This window comes from Athene cunicularia (genome assembly GCF_003259725.1).
Source record: "Athene cunicularia isolate RWA chromosome 12 unlocalized genomic scaffold, athCun1 chr12_part1, whole genome shotgun sequence".
Classification (NCBI taxonomy): Eukaryota; Metazoa; Chordata; class Aves; order Strigiformes; family Strigidae; genus Athene; species Athene cunicularia.
Window position 1 is genome coordinate 19,357,363 of NW_020799116.1, and position 18,176 is coordinate 19,375,538.

Genomic DNA, 18,176 nt, shown 5'->3' on the forward strand with positions numbered 1-18,176 from the left:
ATCCAACTCGAGAGGGGATCCAGCTCCTGGATTCTAGGAGTGAGCATGAAGTCAGTCACGTTACTGCACACCCCTACAAGCTTAAGACTTTAGGTAATCTTATCACAGAATCATAGAGCCATTTAGGCTGGAAAAGACCTTTAAGATCATGGAGTCCAACCATTGACTGAGCACTGCCAAGTGCACCACTAAACCATAAACTATGTCCCTAAGTGCCACATCTGCACGTCTTTAAGTCCACAATGAACTGTCACCTGCCTTCTCAGAAACAACTGCTACAAAACCTGTCTGCTGTGGTACAATATGAACATATTCTCTTTCCTCCAGCCTGGAAGGTAAGAAGATGGCCTCATATGAAAGTAACTCTGTGTAACAGGTTGTCAAAAAACACTACGCTAAACTGGACAGCTGGGCCAACTGTGAATGTGGTGGAGGCCCCTGCATATGCCAGACGGGGCTACACAGCCTGAGGGCAAAAGATAATAATGATGAAGTCCCCATAGGCAGAGAGCTTCTCAACCATCCCAATACCACTCCACTTGTGTGTTTTCCTGTTGGATGAGACAATTACCACTGCACTTGCAGTTTTAGGCACTTCTAAGACTCAGAGATTTAGCACATTACAGCAGAGCCACGGTCAGCCTACTGAAGCAATGACATTCTTCCTGCATGCTCTCTCCAGAGACAGCGTGGCAGAGCAGACTGCAGGTGGGAAAATCATCTACAGAGCTTCATCCACGTTAGAGAAAGTTTTATTGCTTCAAAGGCAACTACGGCATAAAGTATTGAGGGAATATGAAGGACTTCCACACCTCTTGAAGGAATCTGCAGTCTCACACACTGACCTTCACACAGCTCAGGTAGCAAAGACAAGATTTTGCATACCGTTCTTGGAGAATCTGCTATTCCTTGGTTGACAGGAAGAGCTACCTCATCTGTGGGAGATTTTGGCAATACGCCCATAAACCAGTTTTGCCATTTCCTCCAAGGAAAGACACAAATGTAGGTCATCCATACTAAAGAATGAATACCTCATCACAGGAAAATACTGGAAAACACAGGGCTAGTGCTACCTCTACACTAATATGGTGTACTATTATTAGCAGGCATAACACACTCGATGCTTCCAAGAAGCCAGGAGCTCCTGAACATGCACAGTAGTGACTGTATCTGTGCTTATGCAGCGAGTCCTGCCATTGCAGTGAGGACAGGCAACAGCACCGTGCCTTCCATGGTGAGCAGAGAAAATAAAGCTGTCCACACAGCCTGAAAACTTGGAGGGCACCCCCACAGCACAGCAGGGAATGGCAGCAATCTATCTATGCTAACACAAGCTCAGAAGCCAAAACCAAGAGCTCTCTTGATACCAGCTGGTAGATTCTGAGCATCCATAAATTTGTCAGATCTCTTTACTGCACAGATAAATTGGTCTTCAGAGCTACTAAAGCTGAAGAGTTGTACCAGAAAAGCTTGCTGTTGAATACTAAACAGGACGATCTGCAACAAGCTGTATCCCCAATGCCTTTCAAAGGCTGAGCATTTACAAGTCACACCTTGCTGCTGGGAGAAGGCCTGTCACTTCATACTGTCCCTCTGTATAAAACAAGTACACTCTTAGGCACTCATTCATGACAGCACTGCACAAGAGAACAGCACTGAAACCACAGGATATGAAACGCAGCTATATTCTGAAAGGTAGAGCACTAGAGTCCATCATCCTCCCTCCCTCCAGGAAGACCCAGAAAGGACCTGCCCGAGATGTCCTCAAAGGCAGACACAAGCAGTCCCATAAACTACACGAACTAAAAGTCAGTGCCCCAAATGACTGTCAACCCTTCTTGGCCCAGAAGGAGGGTAATTTGTACACCAGCACAGAGGAGAGGCAGGAAAAACCCACAACACTAAGATTGTACACACTGTAGCTTTATTAAAGACAAAGCATTCCATTATATTTGTACAGAAACCTAGAATCCAAGGAAGGCTGGGGCCACGAGAGGACTGGAAGCTGCATACCTGGGAAGGTGTTGCGGACAAAAAGTTGGCTTTAAAGTGCTGCTAATGTGAACCTGGTCTCCAGGATGTATGATCTATCACTGAGCACAAATGACTCAGAAAAGAAATCAATACAGGTTCCTGACATTATTGCAAAGCCTTGAAGCTTTGTGCTGGAGATGCAAAAATGGTGAGGAAAGTGCAAGCATATTTGTAAAAATGGTTACAGAGAGAAGGATCCTGCATGTCAAAAGTCTGTATGTTTTGTGGATGTATGTGTTTGTTGCCTTTTCTGTTGAACAGGCCTTATAACCCTGAACCAAGGTTGATCACTAACACAGACTTAAACCAGGTTTGTACTTATTTCCTCGGCCATCACATCACAAATGAGAAAAGATGGGCAAGAATGCCTTTTGCTTCCAAAAGACAATGCACTACTGCCCTGAAATCAAGCAAGAACAGCTGAAGGTCTACTGTCCACACAGCTGGGAAAACTGGCAAGGACTGGTATTGATGACCATGGACTGATTCCAACTAAGTACTATTTTAGTCCTTGCCAGGCTATTCTGGCTACAAACAAGAATCAATTGCTTCACACAGATCAGCGCTGAAGATGTTTCCCCAGCTTCTGAAAGGTGAGCCCCTGCAGACTAAAGAACTCTGCTGATGAGCAGGTGATCTGGTCATGCCTCAGGAGGAAACTCCACATGTGCATCTTGTGAGCTCATGGATGATCACTTCAGCTCTCAGCAAGTGCCAGAGACCTGCATGCCCTTATTCGTGGCTGATGCAGTAGAGTGGGCCACACAATTTTCACTGTGCAAAACACTAGACACAGCCACAGGAGATGATTCTTCCTGTTGTGCATTAGCACCAGCTTTGATGGTGAGCCAGGTTATCTTCTGTATAATCAGCACAACAGGCAAGACGCACCTCTTGCGACACAGCATGTATTAGAAACACCTCACATTAACCACATCATGCTCTTTGTACCAAAGAATGTAAGCCCTTGTGGGATCTACCCCTAATCACTCCACAGAGTTAGTGCCAAGCCCTCTTCACAAGGAAGCCACTAGCTGGCCACAAATCCACCCTTCAGAGGGGTTTCCCCAGGGGGCACTGCATCAGTCCTGAAAGGAAACGAAAAGTCTCAGTTTAGCACAGTTTTGCTGCAGACTCCCAGAAAGATCCCATCCCCACGCAGAGCAGCAGCTCAGCTCTCCAGCCCTCCCTAAGGCTGGAAGCTGCAGCGTGCCAGCACCTGTGGCACGCAGGAGCTGGGGGCAAGTCAGTGTTCCACCAGTGCTTGTGACCTCCGGGAGCATCACTTAACACAAACCCTGCCACACATACAGCTACAGAGAGGGAGCTAAGGCTCAGTTACAGGTGGGTCAGACAAAAGCGGAGCCACACCTGCTACCGCAACAAGACTCTGTTTTAAGGGAGAGATCTCACTGCCTTGGGACACATTCCAGCCATTGAAAACGGAGAACTTAGCCCTAGTATGGAGCAGTGCACCACTCAAAAATCTGTACCAATTTTTCTATCACAAAGTGTAAACTTCTGGACATTAGATTATGAGTTTTATTAAAAAACAACACTGAAGAATACAATTTTAAATTTCAGAGGCTTCCTGAAATATTCCTGAAACCACCAATTCACTGTCTGGTATACAAGATAGACTGCACTTGGAGGGAAAAAAAGGCAGCATTTTAAGGTTTATCTAAGGGCCTTATTAATATTTAACAGGGCACCAATGTGGTAGAGATTAGTGAGAACAAGCAAGATAATCCAGTTTCTTCTAGGACTTGGCCAAGGCAGTTTAACAAAGGGAGGGATAAGGGGGGCTGTTCCAAGCACCACATAAGGGCCAGGTCTGGACAAATGAAACAAAATAAATGCTAGTGCAAGAAGGTGGTTAAGCAAGCAATAAAGTATGCTTAGTGCCAGTAATACTTGCTAAAACAAAAGCTTTTCAAAATGGAGCAGGCAGCTACCATTAAGTAGCTGCCAGGTTAGGCACATTTTCAGGTTACACTACATTTCCTGCATGTACCTCCACCACAGGAGGATGCCTGCCCTTTAGCATCAGCCACCTGTGCCCATGTAGAAATCCCTTGGGCCTCAAGCATTACTGCTGTTCAGAGAGCTCCTCCCTGCTCCAATCACCCCATTTCCATGGGTGCTTTGCTCCTCAGGGGTGCAGCATTGTGCTCCTGCATCCCCACTCAGGGTTCAAAAGTGAGTATTCAGAACGGTCAGAAGAGGGTTAACAAACCCAAATCTCCCAATTTCTGAAGTGCTGCACTAATTTAGAGGGTACATAAAGGGGCTGGGGTAGACCTCACTGCTCCTTCTGATTGCAATACATCTCACCTGGTCCCTTCCAGGTCCACTTCACAGAGCTCCTCTCTGCACCTGCTGCTCTCCATCTCGGTCAGCGTGTCCACTCTCCACCAGGCTCTCCCAGCTCGGCAAAAACTCCTCTTGGTCCCCCAGATGGACTTGTAGAGTAAGCTAGAAAAGCCTCATGGGCTGCCAGCAATTTGTCAAGCTCGCTTTCCCTGAACAGCTTTTCCCAACTGCTGGTACTAAGCCTAACATGAATCCTGGTTGGAAAACACACGTTCCAAGCTTGTCCCACCACAGACTGCATCCAGAACAATCTGAACAGAAAGTTCAGTATGCTTCACATTTTCACTTATTACTTGGACACCACTGCAGCATCTTTTAGGAGTGAACAACTCATGATAAGCAGACTTTTAAGATAAAGACAGTTCTGTGTGTTTTCTTCTCAAGGGCATACATGTGTGTTTAGCCAACGAGTTCTGTGCACATCAAACACTCAAGATGATATCTCAGACTTTGCTTATATTTGACATTAGTCAGGTGAGTAGAAATAAAGCTTGATGAGAATCAGGCAGGAGATAAGTTTAAAATCTGATTAAAATCAAAGTCAGGACAAGGTGTGCTCCTGTTAAGAGTCCTCAGTGGTCAAAAGGTATTGGTTTCACATTCCTGGCAGCCAGCACCAACACAAGTGCACAGACAGTAACAGGAGAATGACAGACACCGTGCCCCAAGTAGCCTGGTGCTGTTACATGCTGCACTCGTAGCTCCACAGAGGGAGGCCCACCCGGTAAAGCCACATGCAAGCCTTGACCCCAGTGAGCAGAGACAAGTACCTTCAGGTGGGACAGGGGGAGCTCACAAGCCATTACTGACAATCCCTTGTCAGAAAGCTCCTGACAAGTCACCACAGCTAGTATCTACCCAAACAGCAGTATAGCCACAGCACTGCCTCTGCACAAGGCAGCAAGAGCCACCGGGAGATACTGCAGACTAAAGCAGCTGGTGGTGTTTCAGAAGACTCCTCAATCACCTCAGGATTTATACTTTGTAATGATTAATCGAACAGACATGACCAAACACACTTGAAAAGGCAAGCTGAAAGATAAGCCAACAATCTAATACAGTTATTTCTGCCAAAGCTTACACATTAAATTGGAAGAAGTCCTCCTCCCCTCACAAATGGATCTGATGTCTGAACATACAGGCATCAATTCAAAAATCTAACTGATGGAAATAACAAGTTAATGTTGTGTAGGGTAATACTATAAAGTCTGACTGACATTTTATCACTGTCTGTAAATAGCTGCCTTTTTGATTTAAATAGAATTACTATGCCACTTCTTAAGGTCTCTCCTTGTACTACCTTGTTTTAAATCTAGCTACAATTTCAGTCTGTGGGCTTCAGAGACAAAATAATCTAAGGAATAAACAGCTTGAATGTGTACCAAAATCACATAAGATATATTAAGAACAGTGTTCCATGTTCAGCACAACCTTCAGTGAAAATACTCTTCCCTTAGTACATACACAGCATGCAAAAAGCAATGGCTTTATAAAGAAGTTGAGCTGCTTTTCCCAAGAAAAATCAACCATACGTTTTCTTCCAAAACAGAGTTTTGTGAAAGATCATACAGTGGAATCATCATGTTGAAGCTGCTGAGGTAAGCTTTATGATAAGCATTATCTTTTTGTGAAACTGATCCGAACTTCACTTATTTTGAGTTAATTGCGTGTTATTTGTTATGGCTGTTATTGTTCTCCAACAGCTGCAGGCATTCTTCTCTCAAATACACCCAACATGCATACTCATGATTAATGTTATTTTTAACATTTCTGGACAGCACTCAAAGAATACACAACCCACTCAGACAGGCTTCGCATACGCTCTTCTGAGCCAGGCTGCCGTCATCCCATTGAGCCAGTACAACAACGCAGCCCGTGAGCCCAGGTGTATCCAGAGACATTAGTAATCCAGAAAGTTTGCTTTTAATTCTTATGAATATTTACATACACACACCACTGAAAGCATTGTTTGGCCCATCACTGGCCTCTAGTATTAAACACACTTAGCTTTTCAGAAGTTAATGTGAGTGCAATTTCACACACTTCTCTACAGGATGACCTAATGTAAAAAGCTGGATTAAATTTACTACAGCTTCTAGTTACCCAATTTCAAGAAGTTTTCATAATTCAGGAAGCTTTTATTGTCCCAGACATACCCATCTTGTGTAAGAAGGATCAGAAAGCTATTTAAATTAGCAGCTGCATTTGCAGCTTCAGGACATACTGCAAAACAAAGTCTTTGGAGCATCCACATAACCTAGAATAATGCTATACTAAATTACTGATGTTGACTGGACAGGGTTAAACAACAGCTTTAAATAGCTCGTAAAATATGAGCTAATTTTAACTTTATTCTTTCCCTCCCCGCAATTGCCAGAAAAACTTAAAAAAACAACTTTGCAGCTGAGGAGACAGACTGAAACAGAACCCAGCTTTTAGAGAGACAACAGAAAACTGCAACCCTCATATTACATGTGACCACCAACAGATACCAGGGATTCTGCACGTAACTCCAGACACTGTGTCTCATCCTGAGTAGCCTTTGAAATGGGGAATGGGAAGGAGACAACAGTTCTCTAAGGAGTGCAGTAAGTCCAGTAACACACACAAGAGGAGACTTACAAAGCGATTCCCAGTTCAAATTGCTTTATTACTGAAAAGTGATGTGTTTCAGAAAAAAGCCTGACAAATCACATCAGCACAGGCAAATACAGAGTATGTTGCAATTACTGGGTTGCAGTCAGTGTTGTGCAGGTGACGACAACCATGCTGTACTATGCTTAGAGAAGAGGAGAGGAAGCAAGGACTGACTGTGCCCCTTAAACCCTGCTTGTTGGGCCAGACCAGATTACGTGACACATGGGTGTTCTTTAGTTCAAAGGTTCAAGAGAAGGTTGTGAAATCTCCTTTGACAGCTTCCAGAAACAAAAATATACTTGAGAAATACCCAACTGCCCCAGTTTCTCTCCCCAGCAACTACATAGGAAGCCTTTATATAATGTATCGACACCAAGAATTCCAGATACTTTACATGCAACCCATATGGTAATGAGAAAAGGCACTGATGAAAGTAGAAGCCTCTGCTTTCCTAGGTTTATAATAAAAAAATACCAGTTTCCAGGTATTTCCTACCAGTATTATCCAAACCAATTCCCAGGACTCACCCTGCATTTCCTACCATTGCACATCTTTGTTCCAGTACAACTTTCTCACAAAGCAGCCTTGTAAAATATTTCTTTCTTCAGAATCCTATACGTACTGATCAGAAGTACAGCAAAACTTTATTCTTTGAATAAGGAAGAGCATTCATATCCAATTCATATCCAATATTTGGATATTTTCTTATAAAACTTACTTTATCCTTTTTTAACCTGTCTTCAAGTCTAAGAAGGGTGAGAGTTTCATGTTACTGAAGGAAAAATGTTAGGATGTATTAGGTTTCCCTTAGGACACTGTGCAGGACATGTTCCACAGTAAAACCAGCTCAGAAACAAGATGTAGACCAATCCAAATGGATTTAATAATAATTTTTTTTTAAAATCTATTGAGGAATTAACCTGCTGTCCCATGTCAGTATTGGCTTTACATTTGATGGCTATTAGAACAGCCTTACTGTTTTTCCTGCTGCTCCTACATCTTTCTAGAGGCACCAGAACACGTGTCACCTCTGAAGTAGCAGTGAGCACAGCCATCGGTTTTGAAGACAAGAGGACAAACTATAAAACTCAGTGGGCATTTTCATTCAAAAATACCTGCAATTATGTCACCAATTACTTTAAACAAAACTGCCTAAGTGAGTATCAGTGTGAAAAATACCCTTTTGTAAACTTGAAACTAGAAGCACCGGAAAAGCATTCTCACCTGAACTGTAATCTTTGAGTCGCAAGTCCTTCACGGGTGTCCCATCAGGCCCTCGGAAAGCATTGAGAATCTATAGGAAAACCAAGATCCACTTCAATTTCCAAAATCAAACCTCAGAAAGTGAAGTGCTTCCTATGGTACATTTTGTTCTCCCCGAGAATTCTTTTCTTTCTAGGTTAACTCTGTTACAAACTGACACATTTTCCTGATTGAGTTCCAACAGTACCTGAGAACTGTTTATTTTTGGGAAGTATTTTTGGGTTTTGTTTAAGTAAGAGATACATTTACACCACAATTCAACTGTGCAAAGGTTTATTACACTGGTTTCAGACAGCAGTTCACCTATGACCCTTATTTAAGGCCATAGATATCTTATTGCCTTTAAGAAAATCAAGGGACATGGGGTGATTGTTCCAAGTCTTATCACCCTCTGACGGACAAAGTTTCTGCCCTGAGTCATCCAGTAACAAGCCTCAGAAGCTCTGATCATCGCAGCTAACCCTAGCAAAAACTGCTGCATGTACGGGCTCCCATGTCTGAAACTGCCAACAACAAAAAAAAAATCCCAATTGAAAGTAGAAGCTTTTGGAAGAGGAGCTTCTTTCCTCTTGTAGCCTAGATCATTTTTTCACTTTTTACTAAAATTAGCAGTTGCAGCAGACATCTTTTCCATCTTTATAAGATCTCACAAGCAATTTCAAGTAACGAAGAATGAACAAGTTCACTTAAATACTGCTCATATTCTGAGCCCAAAATATAACAACAAAGTAATAACAGTATTTGGTATATATAAAGCAATGATGGAAGTAAGGCATGTTAAAAAGAGTCCAGAGTCAAGGCTTTTAGCCACCAACACCCTACATGCGACTGCAGAAAACTTATCACTTCCAGATTCCCCAAAACCCAGAGCAATCAGAGAGAAGATAACATTGCAAGACTTCTAAATCTGGATTTTCCCCGGCAAAAATGACACATCATCAGAACTACATTAACCAGGCTTAAAAATAGTACTTTTAGAAATCCTTGATAGAAGTTTTTGGATTAAAAACCTCCCACTTACATCATCCTTTGTGGCAGTTTCAGGCACTCCTCCTAGCCGAATGAGCTTGCTGGGCTTCACATATTTGGGACAGGTCCGGTAATCTTGGTCCTTGAGTTCACACAATCAAGATAGTGTTTACAAATGAGAGATGCGATCTCACAAGATACACAAACAGTAACAAAGTAATTCAAAGGCAAAGGCCCATCAGCAGACTGGCTCAAATCTTTAACCACACCACCATTTAAGAGTGTTCTGGAGGACTAGTATTGCTAGCTTCATATGCTCACTGAGCTGTACAATGAGATCTAAGACCAGGAAAATAAAACAGGCAAACCACCTCTCTCTGATTTCCATCAGTGGGAGATTCAAACTCAATAGTAGTTAGTAATGCAGTAGTTAGTATTTTCTTCAGATTTGAAAGTTAAGTCTGAAGGAAAACAAAGCATGCATGAAAACAGCTGTACTGTTCTACACAAGTCCACCCAAGCCAAAAGCTTCTCTCTGGTTAGTGCTCATCAGCAATGTCCAGGAGAAAAAGCCAAAGTAAGTTCTTCTATACACTACTTCCTCCCCCACACCCTCCCTCTGCCTGGTCATTGTCAACTTGGGGACTTTCTGAACCAAATTTGGTCTACATATTTAGCAATTCCCAAGTGTAAATTGCATTTCTCTTGAGAATAAAGTATTTCTGAGTTAGAAAGGGTGCCCACCAAAACAATCAAGAGCATGAGCATGATCTCAGAGAAGGACAGTGAATTAGGATAGAACTGAAGTGGTGGGACATGAACAGAAGACTCCTTCCCAGCTCCTTCCATTCTTTGACTAACACGTATTTAATAGAAACATCAACTGACAAAAACCACCTACCTGAAGGCTCTTATAGGGCCTAGAATCTTTGCTGGGTTTTCCTTCTGAAAAGGACTTGCCATGTTCATAATCAAACATCTGATGCCCTGGCAGCCGGTGATCCACATCGCGATACTCAATGTTTCGGTAGTCAGTATCTTGCCTTCCAAGGAAGTCCAGGCCACCTTCACCCTTTAACCCAAGATCAGAATCGGATCTCTGCTGCTCCCCCCCAGAAAGCTGCTGCTGTTGCTGCTTGTTAGCAAAGGTCTGAGGTTGCTCCTCTTGGTCCTGAAGAGTAGGAAGAGGTCCACTGCTATTTTGGAAATTGTGTGAAGTGTCATCTTCAAGGCCCAATCCGAGGGATTCCTCTTCTCTGGGTGGTGCTTCTGAATGTTGAAATTCTCCTTTTTGGCTACCAAAGGGAGTTCTATCTAGGCCAAGTGCAGACTCCTCTCTCTTGCTGGTGTTTAAACCAGAGCCCTCTCTTTCTGCTAAAGGTACAGTAGATTGGTTGTGCCTAAAATCTACAAGGCTTTGATCCACGGGAGGCATTTCCCTGTCTGAAAAGTCCATAGGAGGAGCCACATCTCTGCTCCTAAAATCCTGATCAGACCGGGACCTGTGCCTATTTCTGAAGTCTGACGATGGTGCATTTCTGTTTCTGAAGTCCAAATCAGAGGTGCCCACACCCCTGAAGTCCAAATCAGGTACATCCCTATTTCTGAAGTCTGGATAGGAATGCTCTCTGCCCCTGTAGTCTAACTCAGGCACATCTCTTGCCCTAAAGTCTGAATGAGATCCATCTCGACCTCTGAAGTCTAGATCAAAAGACCCCCTTCCCCTGAAGTCTGATGGAGGTTCATCTCTGCCCCTGTAATCCATATTATGTGCTTCCCTATCCCTGTAGTTCATACGGAAGGTCTCTCTGTTCCTGTAGTCCACTGAAGGAACGTCCCCACCTCTGAAGTCCATAGGTGGCCCTTCTCTCTCCCGGAAGTCTCCAGAGTACATATCCCTGCCCCTATACTCAGAACAGGGTGGCTCCCTACCTCTGAAATCCATCTGAGACTCATCTCTGCCCTGGAAGTCAGATGGGGGGAAATCTCTGCCCCTAAAATCATGGTGCCCCTCCCCACCTCTGAAGTCACTACGTGGTCCATCTCTAGCTCCAAAGCTGAAAGAAGATTCCTCTCTGTTGGCAAACTGAGGATTGAGGAGGCCTGTGAGTGCCTGGATATCAAAAGGAAGTGATTCTCTGCCAGAGAAGTTGCCAGAGTGTCTTTCTTGAGCAAGACTATCAAGAGAAGGAGGATATTCCCTGTTCCACCCGGGAGCAAACCTTTCTTCTTGGCTCCCACTGTAGAAATAAAGACAGTATTATTCATAACGTGCTTAGAGTCTGAAATCTACACAGCAGCACATTCTTCTCTAAACTTTTATAGAGTTGTGCAACAGTCTAAGATCCGCAGAAGATATTGATGTTTGGCAGTTTAAGATGAGGCAGCATACGACAGATGTGAGAAAGTAAACTTGGGTGCTCCCATTTCAGCACAATTTCCAGAAGCACTCAACAGGGAATACCTGCAATATTAATGGGTTAATGATGGTAGAAATCCACATAGTCCTGCACTGCACACAGCTCTGCAGCTGTTCGAGGTTCCACCAGCTGGTGTGTTTGTTCATTAGCATCACCAGCACATGCCTGTGAGGAACCACTTGAGCTTAAGCTCTCCAGGCAGTATTACAAATGTCTAACTTAACACGTCATCCTGAGGCACATAAAAGCAGAGGTTACCAAACATGCTCTATTAACATACTACAGACACTCATTTATGCTTCTTTGTTCTGGAGTCTAAACTGGCAAAATGCTGAAAGCTATCAGTGCAGACTTTGAGGATGCCTCACAGGAATATGCCAACAACCAGTATTCAAGATGATTCTGTGCTCGTGCCTCCAGACTGGCTGTCTTACACTGAGTTTGCACCATTATAGCTATGAACTCTCCTGATATCTGCATAAAACTACTCAGGAAGAGGTTTCTCCTTAAGACAGGTTTTCAAAACCCAGTGAGGGTTTTTTTGAGATGGAGCTACCTGATTTTTCATCTAAGCGAGGCTCCGATACATTTTTTTAAAAATAGAATTAAAATATCAACACATTTTAAAATAACACCAAATGCTACACAAATCAGTGGACATTTCCTTAGCAACTACAGCAAGTCATGTTCTTCTTCGAGTCTCACTACAGAATCACTCACCAACAGAATGCAAGGTGACATCTGCACAGTCAGCCAAGTCATATAAAGATTTCCTAAGCTACATGCCCCTGCTTCACCACCATATAGAACAGTAGTTAAAACTTGGTTCAAGGTTAGAATTCCCCACCCAATACAGTAAAGAATGATGCCAACAAAATCCACTTAAAATCAGCAGAACAGCACTATTGGCATCATCACAAAACACAATCACACTCCTATCAATACCATAGACAAGTTCTGGAGGACACTGGTTTTCATAGCTCAAATGCCATCAGCTTTCTCAGCACATTACAGATGGACAATTATTTGAAGTATTCTTACTGCAGAAACCTAAAGTATGCCATGAGGAAGTACCTTTATCACACTGATATTCAAGTAACTGAGGTGGACACGTGAGCAAAGGATGACAGAATTATGCACAACAGAGGAAAACCCTAGCTCTTGGTGCCTCCACTTTTATTTATATATTTTATGCCCAGAGCCCTCTTGCAAATGCAGAGCCTAGTAATAACCAGAGGAATAGAAACTGCTGCGCAGGTCCTGTTGCACATGAATCTTTAAAAGAGTTCCAGTGACATTAAAAAACATCTTATGAAGGAGCATGACCAAGACATGGAGATAATAAATGGTCTACTTAACCTCAAGGAGAGTATTAAACTCTGATGAAAGTTTTCATAGAATCCTATGTGCAATGACAGTGCCAGTATTTCTGAAGTTAAGGCAAGCACCATGGCAGAAGAGAATCAACATCACACTATTAGGCACTTCTCTTCTAGATCTTAACAGCGCACAGTGCCAAAATCTGTATGGCATATCATCACCTTACAACAGCTAAAGTACGTATTGCTAGAAAGGTGGTGTGGAGAAGGAATACGAATACTAAAAGCAGCTGTTGTTAAAAGAAAAAAAAGAAATGAAAACACTTCACAGAAATGCAGAAAGTTACCCTGTCACTTAACTTGCCTATTCTTTGGCAATTGCACCTAGCTCCATGTGGACCTCAGAACTTTTACCAAAATAATCTGCTTAGAGGAGGATGCGCAGAAATATTGACAAACAGGAGTTGCTATAGTTTACTGTATTTAAGAATGTTGCTGAAACAAATTGTCCATTCAGATGCTTACCGAAAAGACCCCATTCTGTTGCCTTGTCGATGGTCTCCCCACATTTTGAACTTGTCTGGTAGGTTTCCAGAAATGGTTAATTCACTCTAAGAACACCAAGACAGCACAACCTGTTGAATAAATAACATGATAATAAACCACAATGCAAAGAACACATCTCACATAAGAAAAACAATGATGGTTAGAAGGGGTGTGTGGAACATCTGATCAGGATCCACAAATATACAAGACCACACTGAGGCATGAATGAATTTAATTGTTGTGTTTCCCCACATTCAAATTTGCAAGTGTCAAATGACTTCTGAAATCAAACTGTCAATATGGGTGGGCAAACAATTTGATATCTGCTTTGATTAACATAAAGCTTTACAACATACTGTGCTGTCTGACACTACTCAGAGTGCAACTAGAAATGTGAGAACACCACAATCTATAAACAACAAGGACCACTGCTGAACAACAGTTTGCAATTAATGTTTAATCCAAACTATTTCTGCCAAAAGCTCTTTGCTCAAGGAAACGATCACTATTATTGGTCTACTACATTACGCTGCCCTCAAAAGTATGTAGATAACAGAGTAGGCTTTGCCAATAAATCATCACAGGCACTGTTCTCCCAACGCTGCCCTCATCAAGCCAAGTGCTGCAAATAACACTTGCCTCAACAGAGATCTAAAATTTCATCCACTTCCTCCCACCAGCGGAGAAGGTGAGGATTTCCTGGCAATTGCCAAGGCCAGGACTTGAAATGGGAAGTGCTTCCGTCTTTCTCAAAAAAAAAAAAAAATTTGCAGCAGAGCACAGAGCAAAATGAGGTAGCTAGCAACCTGATGTTCTCAAACCTGCACTGGCTAATCCAGCTGCAGAGGTCCAGGAGGCCTGTCATGCCACCAGACCATGGTTAGGAGACCTGGGGCTCACATGCTGCTATGAAGCAGCTCAAAAGCAGGATTAAATTAATTGCAGTGGTTAGGTGGAACAGAAGACAGTACAGCCAGCCACTGCCAGGCCTGGCTGGAGCAACTGATGTTGAAGAAAAGCACACAAGATCCTGTTTCTTCTCACTTCCAGCAGTCAGTGCTGCCATACGGGTGGCAGGTCGACAGAGAAGGTCAAGACAGGCTGTACACCAGGGAGCGAGTCCAGATGCTGCTGCCAGCAGCCACCTCTGCTAAGGAGCTCAAGGGAGCTGCCCTGCCAAGAAGGAGTACTCGCTCCCACCGGCGTCCATCACTGGCCAGCAAACGCTCACGTGAGAGCCAGGAAGGGCAGGGCTTGCTCAGTATGCAAGGATGTGATGGCTGGTGAAGGCAACCTGTACAACCACAGCTGATCCATCCACCGCAACACCATTTCTAAAGAAAGAGGTTCATTCAATTGGCCACTCAAGGCTGAGAGCACTGGTGTCAAGCTCAAGTTTTACATTGCTCTTGATGCAAAAATCACCTCCCTGGTCCCAAGGATGTCCTCCACAAGATGTATCTTTTTTTTTTTAAATTTCTCAGAGGTCAGTCTAAGAGAACTGACACTGCATCCTCCACACAGAGGAGAGGTGAATGGAGATGGTTATGGCATCTATCATCTATCATTAGGGTTGGCTGTCATCAGCCAGACCTTTTATCTATGATCTTTTACAGCCTGCAGACATCTACAGACCTGGTGTTTCTTGTTTTTCCCTTTTGGATTTCCTCCACCACTCCAGTTCTCATTAAGTCAACGAGCTTACCAATGCTTAAAAAACACCCAAAAACCCCACCACCTTACCAGTTGGGAACTGTTTGGACATAATATTCAAATTATCATGCAGGGAAAAAGAATACCATTGGACTGATATCAGGCCTGGCATAGATCAGCTGAACCATGCAGCACCATCCATGAGTATGAGGTCATGGTTCAGTAAGAGAGGCAGCAGCACTGGCTCTGACAGTCCTCTGTTCAGCCTGATACAATTTGCTCCCTCCGCTCTGCCTTTGGCAATGCACAATGTGTTAGTAGTGTCAGCTTGTGCTTTTCTGGGCCTGCACCACAGACAACTCTCCAGAAAAAAGTTACATTTAACCCAGGTCATTTCAGCAATACAGTTTACTGCACAGCCCCACAAAACAAGGTGACAACAAACTGCAGGACAGGTACAGAAACTTCTTAAGACTGGCTTTCACCAACGCCAAGATCTCTTGAAGGTAGGCCCTGCTGCAACTGCTCCAAAAGATGTATGCTGTGACGAGACACCATCAGGATTCACCCTCCTGCGCAAGCAGGTAATTGCCAGCTCTGCTCCTACCTCCCTCTGCTCGCAGGCAAATGCTGGGAGACAGGTCAGTGTGAGTAAGGCTGCTTGCCAAAGACACACTGACAGAGCCCGGGGCTGGGGCCAGGCCAGCAGCAGAGCACAACAAAAATCCACCCTCAAGTGCTAGGAATTGTTCATCAATTACTTTTGCCACAGTAAAGTCACAACCACTACACATGAAGGAGATGGCAACAAAGGACATTTCAGAGTGATGCAATAACGCAGCCGCAGAACACACAAACACACAAACCTCCAGTTACTCACACAGCCCAGATTTAGAGTTCTTCTAAGACAACAATTAGCTGTGACAATTACACCGAATATTCAGGAGAGCTGGTATGCATCCTGAAACTATGCATTTCCCTCTCCTCTCCCAGCCACTCTATTTCCTGCTGACAATGCCTCGGCTCCAGTGAAGACACAGACGGTGAGGCTCAGAGGAGGGGAAGCTCTTTTATGGTCTCACTCCCTCCAATGACCAGTGGTCCCACAGCCCTCCCAGCAGACAGGAGAGACTGATGGAGCTCCAGATGCTCCCTGGCAATTACGGCCAAGGACCTCCTCGGGACGGCGCCCCTGCCCTCCCCAGCACGCCCCCAGATAGCTCAGCACCGCACTGCCACTCAGGGGACGCTCCCGATTCCACTTTCCAAACCATACATGTCAAGCCTGACAGCAGACTCTTATGGATCTCTTACTTCAGTTTACATCACACTATGGTAAAATAATGGCATTGTACATGAAAAATCATGCAACTGAGCCAGACTAAGAAGCTGGCCTTCTCCAGTAATAATTAGACTTCTCACAAGGGGCAGAGTGAGGAACACCAGCACAGCCATCAAGCATCTCATCACCAACTTAACACCCAACTTTGCACCTTTCCAAATCTGGCGGGAGAGAGAAGAAACTGGTGATGGATTAGGCAAGGTGAAGCTTCAAAGTGACACGATTTTGAGAAAAATACTCTGATATTCACAACTTCTCTCCAAACAGAATTTGACAAGGCTGTCAGACTGGGTATTTATAGAGCATGAGGAAATCACACACATAACTACACACAAGACTATGCTCAAAGAACAGAGGAAGTGACTTGCTGCAGAACAACTTTCTGCACCCAGCAAAGTTTTTGTAAGGCTGAAGAAAGGAAAAAGCCTCTGTGAAATTCAAGTACTACAGGAGTTACAAAAGAAAGCATCTCCCCAAGCTACAGAAACTGCAAGCAACCAAGGAAGCCTGTTACGTCTGATGCTAAAGCTGAAGATGTCTAATCCAGAAGAAACATCAAAAGCATGTCATTGAAATTTGAAAGCAAAGGGAGAGAGAACCATTTCATCTTTTCTGGGTGTCAGGCTGGAGGTTTTCACTTTAAAAAAGGGAACGTGTGTGCTTTTCAGCTGTATGACGCTTTTAAAAACGTGTATTAAAACAACTAGGTGAATTTCTAAATCATCTCCATTACTATCCCGACCTTGCCTGTCCCAAAGGACTTCACAAGCACATTCCCAGATTCACACCACCAACACCCGGCTGGGATGGGAAAGTGGATTCCACCTTCAGCAGTATTTCCAAAATTAATACCACACACCAGCAAACCCATCAAACTCTTGTGGTGCAAATTATTTTAAAAAACAAGATGTAAGAGGTCACCATTACTACTCCCAGTAGTTCACAGCCACGACATTACCCGGCCTTCACCAGCCAGGCCACATCCTGCCTCCACCTAAGCCTTTATTTACCATCCAAAATCCCACTTAGCCCATCACTGGGGATTACTGTCTTCTAACACACTCCCAGTGACTGGCCCGATCACCCTTCTCTACATCCCACCATGAATCCAGAATGCCTTTTGTCCACCCTTTCTAAAAACACAAGTGTTCCAAGACACTTCTCACGGAAACGCATATCACGTGGTGTGAAAAAAAAAGCCCTAATTTTGACCAGGGCCTCAGAATACCCCAAAACACCACAGCCACCGACAACGACTAAGACAACAGGCCCCAGCACTCGGCACAGCCATGCAGGACACCCCGTTGTACACCTGTACCGGCAGCCGCCAAACTTGTAACATCCCCCATCACGGGTGGCCCCAAAAACAGAAACACACCCCCACCCCCTCTATCCTGACAGACCCCGCAGGGGAAACCCCTACTCCTCCACCCCATGTGGCCCCCAGGAAAGAGGCCCCCCGCGCACTCCTCTACCCCAGAGCCCCACGGGAAGACACTTCCCCATACGGGCAGGCCCTCAGGAGACCCCCCCCCTTTACCCCGGCGGACGCTCCAGAAACGCCCCGTCCCCTGCCCCGCCCGTTTCCCTGTGCAGGGCGGCCGTACGGGAGACTCTGCC

General features: G+C 44.2%; 1 protein-coding gene and 1 long non-coding RNA gene across 2 annotated transcripts in view; both read right to left on the reverse strand.

Annotated features, from left to right (window-relative positions):
* RBM6 (RNA binding motif protein 6) overlaps positions 1-14,307 on the reverse strand; it is a 55,587-nt gene extending 41,280 nt beyond the window's left edge. Inside the window, exons 1-5 of the mRNA XM_026857311.1 lie at positions 14,201-14,307; positions 13,541-13,650; positions 10,178-11,516; positions 9,329-9,418; positions 8,269-8,338 (exon numbers count right to left, since the gene is read on the reverse strand). Coding sequence (XP_026713112.1) covers positions 8,269-8,338; positions 9,329-9,418; positions 10,178-11,516; positions 13,541-13,584 — 1,543 coding nt within the window. The 5' untranslated portion in view covers positions 13,585-13,650; positions 14,201-14,307. The remainder of the gene's footprint in view (positions 1-8,268; positions 8,339-9,328; positions 9,419-10,177; positions 11,517-13,540; positions 13,651-14,200) is intronic.
* Positions 2,352-8,257, reverse strand: LOC113484744. The gene is made up of 2 exons (XR_003399279.1): positions 4,369-8,257; positions 2,352-3,122 (listed from the first exon to the last, which is right to left on the reverse strand). It is a non-coding gene; the product is annotated as an uncharacterized LOC113484744 (long non-coding RNA).
* Positions 14,308-18,176: the final 3,869 nt, after the last annotated feature.